The sequence below is a fragment of the Stegostoma tigrinum genome, chromosome 2 (genome assembly GCF_030684315.1).
Source record: "Stegostoma tigrinum isolate sSteTig4 chromosome 2, sSteTig4.hap1, whole genome shotgun sequence".
NCBI lineage: Eukaryota > Metazoa > Chordata > Chondrichthyes > Orectolobiformes > Stegostomatidae > Stegostoma > Stegostoma tigrinum.
In genome coordinates this window covers 68,563,747-68,578,657 of record NC_081355.1, presented here as the reverse complement: position 1 = coordinate 68,578,657, position 14,911 = coordinate 68,563,747, and the positions used below count along the sequence as shown (strand labels likewise).

The window sequence follows — 14,911 nt, the reverse complement described above, 5'->3', positions numbered from 1 at the left end:
CACCTTGTTGTCTTCGATTCTCCAGCATCGGCAATTCCTGCTATCCCTGTCAGCAGTCACTTGACTGTACAGCTGCAAGTTCTGCATGGATTACCAATGGTCAGGAACTCTGACCCATGAATTAACAAGACTCATTGATGAGGGGAAATGTTGCTACATTGATAAGTAATCCAGAGGCACAAGCTCTAGGGATATGGGTCCAAATCCTGGCCAGTGGAATTGAAATTCCACTGGACAGAAAATGCTGGCCCTGCCAATGTCCCTCACATCCCATCAAAGAATTAAAGTAAAACTCTGAGAAACCTAAGTTGGGATTTGACCAAAGTAACAACAAAGAACCATAATTGGGAGAGTAGCTGTCTTGGGAATGCAGAATGTTTTATGGATCATGACTTACTTCTGGCATTGATTTCCTAATCACAGCAGCTGTCCTGGCACACCAACTAAGAATGATTTAAAAAATTAGGCCTGGAATAAAATGGATTCAATTTTTAGAGAGAATAATGTGAGAGTGACCTCTTGAAACAGCTATCACGTAACTGAACAGCTAAAAGTGCCTTACCTGCACAGCCAGAAGCAAGGCATCTTCTCTCTCCCAAGAGGTCCTTTTGTGTTCAATCTATCTGTACAAGAAACCACTAGCTATTCAACTACAGAAACCATTGCAGCTGCTGTATCTGACTTCAGTTGTTAACCTCTTCGCTTTAGGAACAACGAGCTCAAGAAATGAGTACCAGGTATTAGGCTTTTCTTATAATTATTATTTTGCCCTATCCATACTTGTTTGAATCTTGTCATTTCTTGTTCGTAATTTTGTCTCTTTATTCCTAAGGAACCTTTAGTAATAACTTCAATAAACCAACCTTTACATGGAACAGTCCCTCTTCCGCACCTACACTGGCCCCAAACCCCACCTCTTCCTCCGTTACATTGATGACTGTCTCGGCGCCGCCTCTTGCTCCCAAGAGGAGCTCGAACAGTTCATCCACTTCACCAAAACCTTCCACCCCAACCTCAAGTTCACCTGGGCCATCTCCAACACATCCCTCACCTTCCTGGACATCTCTGTCTCCATCTCAGGCAATCGGCTAGAAACTGATGTCCACTTCAAGCCCACCGACTCCCACAGCTACCTAGAATACACTGCCTCCCACCCAACCCCATGCAAAATTTCCATCCCCTATTCCCAATTTCTTCACCTCTGCCGCATCTGCTCTCAGGATGAGGCATTCCACTCCCGCACATCCCAAATGTCCACGTTCTTCAAGGACCGCAACTTTCCCCCCGCAGTGGTCGAGAACGCCCTTGACCGTGTCTCCCGCATTTCCCGCAACACATCCCTCACACCCTGCCCCCGCTACAACCGCCCTAAGAGAATCCTCCTCGTCCTCACATACCACCCGCCAACCTCCGGATACAGCACATCATCCTTTGACACTTCCGCCATCTACAATCCGAACCCACCACCCAAGACATTTTTCCATCCCCACCCTCCTCTGCCTTCTAGAGAGACCACTCTCTCCGTGACTTCCTTGTCCGCTCCACACTCCCCTCCAACCCCACCACACCCGGCACCTTCTCCTGCAACTGCAGGAAGTGCTACACTTGCCCCCTGACCTCCTCCAACACCCGCATCCCAGGCCACAAGATGACTTTCCATATTAAGCAGAGGTTCACCTGCACATCTGCCAATGTGGTATACTGTATCCATTGTAGCTCCCTCTACATTGGGGAAACCAAGTGGAGGCTTGGGGACCGCTTTGCAGAACACCTCCTCTCGGTTCGCAATAAACAACTGCACCTCCCAGTCGCGAACCATTTTAACTCCCCCTCCCATTCCTTAGACGACATGTCCATCATTGGCCTCCTGCAGTGCCACAATGATGCCACCCGAAGGTTGCAGGAACAGCAACTCATATTCTGCAGCCCAATGGTATCAATGTGGACTTCACAAGCTTCAAAATCTCCCCCTCCCCCACCGCATCCCAAAGCCAGCCCAGCTCGTACCCTCCCCCCACTGCATCCCAAAACCAGCCCAGCCCGTCCCCGCCTCCCTAACCTGTTCTTCCTCTCACCTATCCCCTCCTCCCACCTCAAGCCGCATCTCCATTTTCCACCTACCAGCCTCATCCCGCCTCCTTGACCTGTCCGTCTTCCCTGGACTGACCTATCCCCTCCCCACCTATACTCTCGTTTCCACCTATCTTCTCCTCTGTCTATCTTCGGTCCACCTCCCCCTCTCTCCCTATTTATTCCAGAACCCTCTCCCCATGACCCTCTCTGATGAAGGGTCTAGACCCGAAACATCAGCTTTTGTGCTCCTGAGCTTGGCCTGCTGTGTTCATCCAGCTATACACTTTGTTATCTTTAATCAAAGCTTAACTGCTTAACTTGAATCATTACAAATTAAAAGCGGCAACATGAGTTATGTTAATCTTCAGTTCATTGACCATGTGGTGACCTTTGAGTATGTAGAACCTGAACTATGCCTCTGACCTAAATTTATTTTCATCAGAAAAGAACCTGTTTCACCATTCTAAATTTCCAAGAATATTCTTCATAGTCACTTGATTCCTGTCAAATGTTTTAATGTCTTTTTCAAGATAGTGTACATGGCGTAAAATATAACCTCACTAGTTAAATAGGGCAAACGTAATGGATGAACTTCTCACATTCACTGCATGGGTAGAAATTATGGGGTGTGGCCTGGATGATAAACACAGAGAGTCTAATGGATGTTCACCCTATTAAAACTGATGCATATCGGGTGTACTCTATAGCAGAAGGCTGATCTGCTCTGTCAGGTTACTGCTCGTTCGGTGGCAGTAAAAATTTAGTTCAAGATAGCATCTTCTGGTCAAGTTCCTACTTTCTGTTTAAAAATCCTTGTGAATGTTTACATGCTCTTGAAAATGTAAGTATGTTCTTTGCAGACAGCCACTGAATTATACAGAAACTCAGTTCAGAGAAAGGTTAACTCGCTTGCAAGAAAGTTCAAACCTGTCTTCTGCCAACTGAGCATTAGGGGAAAAAAAACTAATGGTTTTCTTTTCTTAGTCTTTATCATTCTTGCAGTGTCACCCCATCGAGAGTGGTATTGTCGATGGCGAAATGCTAATCTCTGCACCTGCCCTTCTCAGCTACAGCTGGCCTCAATTCCTCAGCTGTAGAGCAAAGCAAATTTACGAACCCCTGTGGATCTTCTATTTAGCAGGATTACCCTTCACTTAAAGATTAAACACAGCATGTTAACTTTAATTACAGTTATAGAGATTCAGAAATGAATGAATTAATTCAGGAACAATTACAATGTATCATACTTCAAGAGATCTAGAGCCCAGAATTTAGATTAGCACAGCTCTGATGGATTGCTTGAGGGTATGTCAGGTATTTTGTACCAACACTGGGGAGGACAGTCTGCTTTCAGGTGCCATTTCACATTCCACTAGGGGCAAGCGATGAAATGAGTGAATCGTACGCACTTGCCCCACCAGTAACAAGAACACCCTCAGATTGACAACTGAAGAAGGAGCGAGACTCCAAAAGCTTGCATCTTCAAATAAACCTGTTGGACTATGAACTGTGATTTTTTGACCTTCAGAATGTAAGTAAACTTCTGTCGCCTGATCTAAATTCCAGACAATCATCTTAGAACAATAAGTGAAAGAAATCAATTCCCGTTAGATGCACAGTGGAGATTTCCCTTTGCAGATGATGATTTCTCTATTAGTTTCAACTGCAGCTTGTGAGGGAGAAGCTTTAACATCAACCAGTTTCTGATTCAAATTACTGCAAATGCAATTGTTGTCAACAAAGATAACAAATGACTCTTGTACTTTCACATGGGCCCCTGATATTGCTGGGTTTCCATCCAAATGTATCAAACTTCCACTGTCAGAATATCAGAGTTTTCAGCACTTGAGGCTCTGAGAGCTAACCAAAGAGCCATGCTCATGGTGACATCACCATGTGACCTAATGACATAAAGGTTTCAGTCTCCATCTTACTGAACTCTGTCCTCTTGCAGCCTGACTTTCTGGAGAAAACACTGCTGATGTCAGTGCCCATCTACGCATTCTGGGGGACAGCTTTGGTGGGGGGAGGGCAGGTTGATGCAGTGAAGGGCACACCGGTTAATTTATATTTGCCCCCTCTGAAAACATGCCTGACAGGGACTTGTAAAATATCCAGCTCTATATTCCAAATCAAACTGTATGAAAAAAACATTTGTGGATGATTTTTGCAGTGGTCCACTATATACCTTTTTCAGCAGAAGGCCCATACAAATCCTGGTGAAAGAGTGTAAATACTATTTATGCGTGGAAATAGTTCCGTCTCATCCCAATTTGTGAACAATTCTGCCCCTTCACCTCCTTTTATGACAAACACATAACATGTAACTAATGCACCTATGAGGTAGTTGACTTGCTCACCAAGCTGGCTTGTTTTTGTTCAGATGTTTCATCACCATGTTAGGTGACACCATCAGTGGAGCAGCCAATGAAGTGATGTTATTCTACGCCCCTTGGAAGTTACACTGTCTGGTCCGTTATGGTGAATACTGTCATTTCCGGTTTTGTTCTGTATGGGTCCATATGGGGGTTCAATTCTCTATGTTTGTTGATTGAAGTATGGTTGGAGAACCACGCCTCCAGGAATTCCCTGGTATGTCTATGTTTGGCTTGGGCTAATATGGTTACCTTGTCCCATTTAAACTGATGGCCTTCATTGTCTGAATGTACAGGTATTAAGGAGAGTTCATCATGACGTTTTGCTTCTAGTTGATGTTCATATATTCTGATGGCTAGTTTTCTTCCAGAAGAAACAAACAATCAGCTTCTGTTTCTGGATGTTAAGGTGGAACGACTGGCAAATGGGGAATTCCAAACCTCAGTGTACAGAAAAGCAATCCATACAGATCAAATCCTCAATTTCCACAGTAACCTCCTCAATGTCCACAAACAAAGCTGCATTAGGACACTATATAAACAGGCCAGGACATGCTGTAACACTCCAGAATTATGCTGGGAAGAAGAACACTTATATAAAATCCTCACTTTAAACAGATATCCCCGCAACTTCATCCACACACACCTACAAAAGAGACAACAACAGGACGACACAGTACAACCTAACACACTGCCCTACATCAGGAACATACAGCAAGACTCCTAAGATCACCAGGAACTGTGGTGGCCTACAAGCCCACAGCCATTCTGCGGCAAACACTCACAAGGATTAAAGACACCATTCCCACAACATGCAGAACCAACGTAATTTACAAAATACTATGCAACGACTACCGCAAATATTACATCGGACAGACAGGAAGGAAACTAGCCATCAGAATACGTGAACATCAGCTAGAAGTGAAACGTCTTGATGAACTCTGCTTAATATCTGTACATTCAGACAATGAAGGCAATCAGTTTGACTGGGACAAAGTAACCATAGTAGCCCAAGCCAAACATAGACATGCACGGGAATTCCTGGAGGCGTGGTTCTTCACCTGTAATGCAATCAACAAACATACAGAATTGGACCCCATATACAAACCCATACAGAACAAAACCGGAAATGACACTACTCTCCATAAAGGACCCAACAGTATAAATTCCAAGAGGAGTAGAATAACATAGCTTCGTCTGAGGCTCCACTGATGATGTCACGTGGCATAGCGATGAAACATCTGAACAAAAACAAGCTAGCTTGGTGAGCAAGTCAACAACCTCACCCTCCACCCGAGCTACTGATCTCTGCCAATACTTTAAATGTTTCTCTACCTCTCAATACTAAATGCAGAGCAAAACACTTAAGATGTCTGTTTGTAAGGGGAATATTTTTCTTTATGTAGTGTTAAGAACATAATATAGAGCTTTGGATCCAGTGGGGTGGGATTGTTGAGGGTGGGGTGTTAGCTTGACATTGTGAAATTAAAATGATTATAACTTGAAATTACTGAAATTATAACACGTTCTTCATAAACAATTTAGTACTGCTGCACAGAAGAAGTCCTGTGCCTTGATTTGTCTCTCAGTGATTTAATTGAATTTTATAACTTGCTGCTTTAGGAATTGTGAGGATGAGATTAGCATTGAATATCAAAATAGAAATCACCAACTGGTGTGGCACAAAGTTAAACTTCCTTTGTAAGTGAAGTCAATGGACCGTCAACTCACCACCAATACACAAGATGGTCTACATTGCATTAATTGGTATCCTATCACATAATGTTGCAATAATAGATTATTTATTAGGACTGAAGTTCAAATCCATGAAAATCATTTTCAAATTTTAGGCTATTTCTATCATCCTGGGTTCAGAAGTCAATTCTAGATATGAGTGACAAAAAACTCAAGATGTCACTCTAAGCAACTCTGCTATTGTTAGATTCCTGGTTAAACAATTATCAAACAGTTCAGCAATACTCACACTAGTGAATGTCCAATCTGTGCTTTAGTTGCTTAACTTCACCAAGAAGCAGACAGGATCATTGCCCATCCTTCTTTCAGGCAGCTGACTCGGCTATCCCTTTCCTTGTCTGCTGCAGCAATAGCCCTAAAATCAATGAGCCTCATTCTAAAAGAGGTCTCTACTTCCTGCGTGTTCCATGCTCCTAAACACTTTCTGATTGACACGTTTCCTCAGGAGTAGCACACTGTCACTGCTCAGTTTCTCCAATCAAGACAACCCATGACTGACCCATTTCTCTAAAATCATGGTTTATAATTGGTCCATAAAGGCCCTAGCAGTGACTGGCCAACTTCCTTCTGGATCTTCATGAAAATTGATTCTGTTTTGGTGTACATACAAGTTCAAAGTCTGTTTTCTCCCCGTGGTTCATGTGATTTGGGAAATGAGTGCCACACTCCCCATTTGTGCTTCATTTCATTGAGCATCCATTGTATGGCAAATATTCTACGAACATTCTGTACATTACATTAAATTGCAAATTGGAAATCACCATTGTCACTTGGCCTTTGGTTAGATAACTGTGTAACATGAGCACAACGCCTGAAAATAACATCAGTTAGGTATTAACTATATGTTTAAAAAGTCACCAATGTTGTTACAAACATTTACACACAAGAGCAATGGTTTACCTCAAACTCACAGTTCTAAGCTCAGCACTTCACAATTTTAGGTCAGGCTTCCCAAATTCACTGCAATTATCTATATTAGCCTTTAAGTATACCGTTAACTATTCTACATCTCGAGTGAATTTACATTGGCTCTATTAGCTTCTCTTGAGTCCAATATAATGCCAACAAGTAGAAGTTGTGTCCCTGGCTTTTCCTTGCATTCATAAAAAGGTTTTCTCAATACAATGACACTTATATTTGAAATGCAGCAGCTGCCCACAAGATAAAGCTGTCCAGGGTCATAATAGGCAACCTTGAGCTAACAGCAATAATTGTTCACTGAAGAAATTTGGTGTCGCAGGGTTCTCTGTGTACTTAGATGGTTGATGAGCCAGACTCTAGAGCCACAGTTCTGACCACATATTAGGCATGTATTTCCTGGAGATGGAAGTGGTGCTTGGCGTTGAGATTGTTGGCATTCATGCCTCTGATCCTTTTTCCACACATCCTCGTAAAGGTGGATATTCTCAAAGAAATGTATCCCTTCATCCAAGAGTTTCTTCATTTTCTTCTGAATGAGGAATTTCCATGCATTGATTACTTTGTTGCTTTTCTTGAGGGAAATCTTCAGAGAGTCATAGAGTTATAGGGCTGTACAGCATAGAAGCAGATCCTTCAGTCCAACTCGTCCATGCCGAGCAGATATTGTAAATTAATCTCATCCCATTTGCCAGTTTTGACGTGCATGCCTCTAAACCCTTCCTATTCATACACCCATCCAAATGCCTTTTAAATGTTGTTATGGTACCAGTCTCCACCACCTTCTCTGACAGCTCCTTCCATACATGCACCACCCTCTGCCTGAAAAAGTTGCCCCTTAGGTCACTTTTAAATCTTTCCCCTCTTACCTTAAACCTATGCCCTCTAGTTTTGGACCCTCCCACCCTGGGGAAAAGACCTTGGCTACTCACCCTATCTATGCCCGTCATGATTTCATCAATCTCTATAAAGTCGCCGCTCACCTTCCGATGCACCTGGAAAGATAGCGCCAGCCTGTTCAGCCCATCCGAACAGCACACACCCTCCAACCCTGGCAACATCCTTGTAAATTTTTTATGAACCCTTTCAAGTTTCACAACATCCTTCCTATTAGCAGGGAGACCAGAATTGCACACAGTATTCCAATAATGGCCTAACCAATATCCTGCATAGCTGTTACGTGACCTCCCAACTGTTATACTCAATGTACTGACCAATAAAGACAAGCAGACCAAATGCCTTCCTATCTATCTGCGACTCCACTTTCAAGGAACTATGAACCTGCACTCCAAAGTCTCGTTGTTCAGCAATACTCCCAGGACCTTACCGTTATGTATACCATTGATTTGCCTTTCCAAAATGCAGCACCTCACATTTATCTAAATTAAACTGCATCTGCCGCTCCTTGGCCTCTTGCTCCATCTGATCAAGATCTCATTGTACTCTGAGTTAACCTTCTCCCTGTTTTCCATGTGATCTAACCTTGCTGACCAGTCTACCATGAGGAACCTTGTCATAGGCCTTACTGAAGTCCATATAGGTCATGCCCATTGCTCTGCATTCATCAATCCTTTTTGTTACTTCTTCACAAAACTCAGTCAAATTAGTGAGACACTATTTCTCACACACAAAGCCATGCTGACTATTCCTTGTCAGTACTTGCCTTTTCAAATGCATGTAAATCCTGCCGTTCATGATTCCCTCCAACAACTTGCCAACCACCTATGTTGACCGGTCTGTAGTTCCTTGGCTTTTCCTTACCATCCTTCGTAAATAGTGGCACCACGTTAGCCAACCTCTAGTCTTCCGGCACCTCACCTGTGGCTATTGATGAAATGAATATCTCAGTGAGGGGCCCAAAAATCACTTCCCTAGCTTCCTACTGAGTTCAAGGGTATACCTGATCAGGTGCCGGGGAATTATCCATCTTTTTGTGTTTTAAGGCATCCGGTATCTCCTCCTCTGCAATATGTATATTTTTCAAGATGTCGTTATTTTATTTTTCCACGTTCTCTACCTTCCATTTCCTTCTCCACGGTAAACATTGATGCAAAACAGTCTTTGAAAGGCTTTCTTTGTCCTCCTCCTGTTTGATAGGGCTAGGGCCTTCCTTGAGCAGGATGAAGAAGATTTGCTTCAGCAGACACAATTCAGGTATCTAAAGCATGCGGCCGACCCAGCGGATTTGCTTTCAGGTGATCATGGCCTCAAAGCTGGTGCTGTTGGCTGCTTTGAGCATGCTGATATTGGTATGTCTATCATCCCAGCTAATGTGGTGAATCTGTTTCAAACAGCCTTGGTGCTTCTCATAGGTCTTGAGGTGGTATCTATATGTAGTCCAAGTTTTGGAGCTGTATAGAACAGTTGGAAGTTGATTATGTTCCACACAAGGGACTTCCTATCAGCACAACTGTTAGCTCTGTCCAGGCAGTTAAAGCAAATGAGCCTTGGGAGCTAGTATCTCATGTTTGTCATCCTCCTTAGCTGCTGTATTGCAATTAACTGGGTGTTAAAGTCAGGGGTTTCCTGGTATTGTCAGCATTAAAATTGCAAGTGGTACTTTAGCTGTAATTTGAATATGGTATTTGATTTTTTTTCTTTTATTTGTAATTCCCCTTTTTAGTGCAACGGAATCCAGCTGGACTTGAGCAATATGCCATTGGAAGGGATAGCTGTTTTGAACATACCAAGCATACATGGAGGATCAAACCTTTGGGGAGAGAGCAAAAAAAGACGAAGCTATCATCGAGGCAGTAAAAAGGTGCCAGAGAAACGGGCAACAGTCATAGATGCCAAAGAACTGAAATTCTGTGTTCAAGGTAGGTAGCCATCTAGGAATGGTCCATTGCTCATGATAACATTCGATACTTATTCTAAAATTAATTCACATGTCAGATTATCTCAGATGAGGTTCACATGCAAAGTTGTTTTCTAATTATGATTATTATCCACTTCATCAAATCTGATGCATTTTCAGTTTTTATTTATTCATTTTAAGAAGTCAACAGTTTTGCTCATTTTTGCAATTCTTATGTGCAGAAGCTCATTTATGCAGGTTTGACATGAATTAAATGATGAGCAAAAGGCAGGAATGTTTCCTTAATACCAAAGACACCTCTGTAACTAAAATATACGCAGAGGCCAGGCCAGTGTCAGAAGTTTGAGTTTAATCCAGAAGCAAATACTCATTAAAATGCAAATGTTTTCTCCGTTTCTGGAGTTCCCAACATGCTAATGTTTTGACCTTTGTCATCAGCATACGGTTAAATTTCCAATTTTGAAGTAGGTGCATAATTCTTGGTAGAGCCAAGACCCCTGATTCTTCCAGTCTGCATCTATATAATTAAAATTGAATTAAGATGAGGTACAGATTGCAATCCTAACCATTGGGTTGTCAATATATTTTGTTTTGATTTACTTTTGAAACTGGAAACAAAACAAAGCTCCTATCGCGTATTCTTTTGCTAGTGATTTATTTCAATTTATCTTTTCCACATAATTCCTAACTTGCTGCATGGAAATATATATCTAAATGGACACACACGTACTCATCTACAGTTGAGATCTCAGCATTCTTGGCTTACCAAACCCAACTCAGGATAAAGTGCCCCAAAGGTTTGAATTTTCATTCTGGAGGGGGCAAGCACAAATGAGAGTTTGACGGTGGGGATATCCCTTGAAAGACTTCGAAAACTCCCTGGTGTGGAGGTAAGCTGGGTGAGAGGCTTCAGTACTTTGGCAAAGATATAATGAAAATAACAAAACATAAAACACCCTCCAGCCTTCAGCCCACATCACGGCTCTGGTCCCTAATGCTCCCTCCCTCCTTGACACACTTCCCACCCAAGCAAATCCCTTGCGCCATCCATGCCAACATAGAGCAACTTATGACTCTCTACTTGCCTCCATGGCCCCTTCTGTCCTCCATGCCAATTTAAGCTCACAACCCATGTCCCATGCTCTTCCTAGCCCTAATGCCAATTTAGTGGCAACTCATGCACTACTACAATCCACATCCACAATCGTTTTACCTTAATCCAAGCAAGCCAACATACCCAGAATTCATTAGAACAGACCTCAGGACCCAGAGACTAAATTAAACTTTTCAGTGTCCATTGGGAAATTCATCATTGACAATGAACCACTCTAATTAATTAAACTCTTTTTCACCTTATTTAACTTACTTTAATCCCTCAAACAAAAACTTTTGAATTCATAGTTCGTGTTAAAAAGTGTGTCAAAATTTAGACCTGTCATTTAAACTATTAACTGATAAGGCATTCCACTGTACTAATTAAAAACTGTGAATTCAGTCATGCAGCACTAATCCTGTAAAGTTGATTTTCAAGATTATGTCAACACAGTAAAATAGCAAACTTTTTTTTCAGACTAGGGTCTTTTTTCCAAAATTTAAAAGTCGGATGATGGAACTGCTTTAGCAATTTGACAGTTCTCTTGAGATCTGTCTTCTCAGTTCCAGTCAGTTTTTGCATTTTCATTCACATTCATGTCTACTTTTAAAAATTCCAAAGGGGAACTAACCTCTCCTAAAGGTATCCCTCAGCTGTATGCAGAAAGGTGCTTTATCTCTTCAGAGAACTCCAACCTGTTTAGATCATCTTCTCATCAGTGTACGAGTCTTGGTTTGGACAGCTCACTATTAAAATCAAATCTGACTGAGGCAGTTGCACTAATGTGTGCAATTGTTTCTATGAAGTGCAGATTGCAAATTGGGACCTGTCCTTAATCCCCCACTCACATCCCTGCAAAAATTGTAGGGTTGGGTTCAAAAACACGACTTAAAGATTTGTTCCTTTGCCATTTTCACAAAGGAGGAATCTTTCTTTATCTCTCTTTGTCTTTCTCTCATTCGCTTACTTCAGACATCAAATGGGTAAGGATCTCTTGGAGACAGTTATTATGAAGAAGACCCAACTTCACTAAAGCCATGGTTCAGTAGTTAGCATTACTTCTGCTGAGCCACAAAGTTCCAATAACAAGGTCCACACCAGGGTTTGGGAAAAAATATCAAGCTGAGCAGCTAACAAGGGCCCATCTGCCTGCTTGAATGATTGTTAGAGATTCCATTGCACAATTTCAAAGAAGGAGTTATCGCTGGTGTTTTGCCAACATTTATTCCTGAACAATACCACAAAACATTGCAGTCCTTATCACAGACAAAATATTCAACTTTTTTGGCCTGGTGTCACGCTTAAAATGTGTCAAGACTATTGCACCTACACTTTGGAGGAAGCCCTGTCGTATCATTTTCCAATTAGACAGTTTGGAGGCCAGTAGCGAGCCTTCCTTTGAAATCAGGTCCCCGGATGAAGAACACGAGTGGTGCCTATCAGTCAGAGGCCAGCAGATTCCAAAGTTGGTAGAGCCATGGAGATTGCTGTGGCTGTTTCTGGAAGGAGCTAGGTGCCAGGGCCAGTGTGGTGGTGCCTGTCAGTGTGGTGGTTGTGTGTTGGGTGTGGACTAGTTCTGGCTTTGGTTGGCATGGGGAAAGAATCATAGGAGTCAGGAGTAAGGGCACAGGTTGGCTGTCAGCCCAAAGATGTCAGAGGACTGGGAATTGAGGTTGGGGCAGATAATCAACATCTACCCACTGAAAGCCAACCCTTGCCCTATGTCTGTGAACTGAATTTTGCAAACATTAGTGCAGATCAAGGAACTCCACACCACAATCAACTGACTCACACTCTACACATTGCATCTTGCCAAGCGCAAAGTAACTCATTTGTGCCTATCTTTGTTTCTTGTTAGCAAGTCAGTCTTCTAACCATGCCGATATATAACCTCTATATCATAATGCAGAGTCTTGTGTATGCTCCGAGTTGCCCACGCATGATCCAGCTCGAGGAAAAATCACTAAAGCTGTGCGAAATAACATCCTTAGTTTAATGATGGTAGCTCCTAATAAGAGGTCAAGCAATATGTTCCAATTGGTTTCTCTGTTATGTGCTTATTGCAATACATCCAAACTCACAAAAGATAGACTTGGTAAAGTTACGTAGAAAGAATGGAAAGAAAAAAGGAGATGGTAAACATAAGCATACATTTAATGTTACTCCAGGTGTGACGTGGTGGTGCTGGTGTGGAACTGAGGTGGACAGGTTTATTTGAAAACACAAGCTTTCAGAGTCTTACTCCTTCAGGTGTTAGTGAGAGAGATTACTATCAGACACAGAATTTATAAGTAAAAGATCAAAGGGTCACTCCATTGATAAGAATGTACTAAAGAAACCTAAGATGCTGTTAAATCTTTAATCAGTTAGAAGGTTTTAATTGGTTATTATGGATATATTCCTTACTCACTAACACCTGAAGGAGTAAGACTCTGAAAGCTTTTGTTTTCAAATAAACCTGTCGGACTATAACCTGGTGCCATGTGATTTCTGACATTCCCCAAACAATTAGAGGAAGTTAACTCATAAAGCAAAACAAATATTCCTTAAGATTAATTTCTGAATTCCTACGTTTTTTGATTCTGGACAAAGTTCATGACAGTATCAACCTCACTGTTTTCTCTTTAGTTATTTGAAAAAAAACTCTTGAATTTTTTTTTGCATTATTTTGGTTTACCAGAGACCTTATTTTCAGGGAAGTTGAATTGTCTTCCATTGGGAATTTGTATTCTGGAACCTGCTGCCACTAAAGAACTGGGTCTGATTCTAAATAACAAGCACTGCAAGCTTTATTGTGGAATCAGAAAATGTCATGTAACTAGTAAGTGTCAGTATGAAGACTCAGGAGCAGAGTGAATGAACCATGCAAAAAGCAATGTCAGCACAGGCTAATAACTATGTTGACCGCCTGTACTGCTGGCATGTATAGGTTCAAACTTAGAATAAGCATGTGCAAAAGTGGTACAGCCTCAGCTTTATTATTCCGACCAAGCACCAAATACATTATCCCCTCCTTAAGACTGCAGGTGTAACCTTGGGAAGGTGTTTGGTGTCCAAGCTAGCAGTTAGACAGACAGTGAATGTTCTGCGTTGCCCTTTTTTGTAAAAGCCAACTGCATGTTGTGCCACCCAGGCTCTTGATAGCCTAGTTGGGGCCCTATACCCTTCAGGCACACATGTCCTGCCTGCAAAGAGCTGACAGCCAATGTAAGGCCGGCGGTGCTTCTCAGTGGCACCAACAGACATAACAGCGTCTGCTGTCCAGGCAAAAAGATGAGCGATGGTGGGAAGCAGATTAGTAGAGTGCAAGTTGTATAAGTAGGTGGAGAGAATGGGCAGTTAACAAGAACAGGGGGCTGGCTTTAAGCAGCTTGCCTAGCCACAACCTTTCTCCCTCTCCCAATTTCCACCAGAGTGAGCTGATGCTGGGTGCTTTGATTGGGCACTGAGTGTATTGGATTCCTAGAAGTTAACATGCCAGGTTTTGCTTCTCATGCTTTTTTGCATGAAGACCTACCTACTCACCAGTGAGCTCATTAACAGCACTGTAATGAGATTTATACTGTATCCATTGTACCCGGTGTGGCTTCCTCTACATTGGGGAAACCAAGCGGAGGCTTGGGGACCGCTTTGCAGAACACCTCCGCTCGGTTTGCAATAAACAACTGCACCTCCCAGTCGCGAACCATTTCAACACCCCCTCCCATTCTTTAGATGACATGTCCATCATGGGCCTCCTGCAGTGCCACAATGATGCCACCCGTAGGTTGCAGGAACAGCAACTCATATTCTGCTTGGGAACCCTGCAGCCCAATGGTATCAATGTGGACTTCACCAGCTTCAAAATCCCCCTTCTCCCACCGCATCCCAAAACCAGCC

At 42.5% G+C, this 14,911-nt stretch overlaps 1 protein-coding gene across 4 annotated transcripts in view; it reads left to right on the top strand.

The window, feature by feature from the left end:
- Positions 1-14,911, top strand: part of dgkb (diacylglycerol kinase, beta) — a 752,355-nt gene that overhangs the window by 626,298 nt on the left and 111,146 nt on the right. For all 4 annotated transcript variants that reach the window (XM_048520589.2, XM_048520551.2, XM_048520559.2 and 1 more), the window contains one exon: positions 9,745-9,940. In XM_048520589.2, coding sequence (XP_048376546.1) covers positions 9,745-9,940 — 196 coding nt within the window. The remainder of the gene's footprint in view (positions 1-9,744; positions 9,941-14,911) is intronic.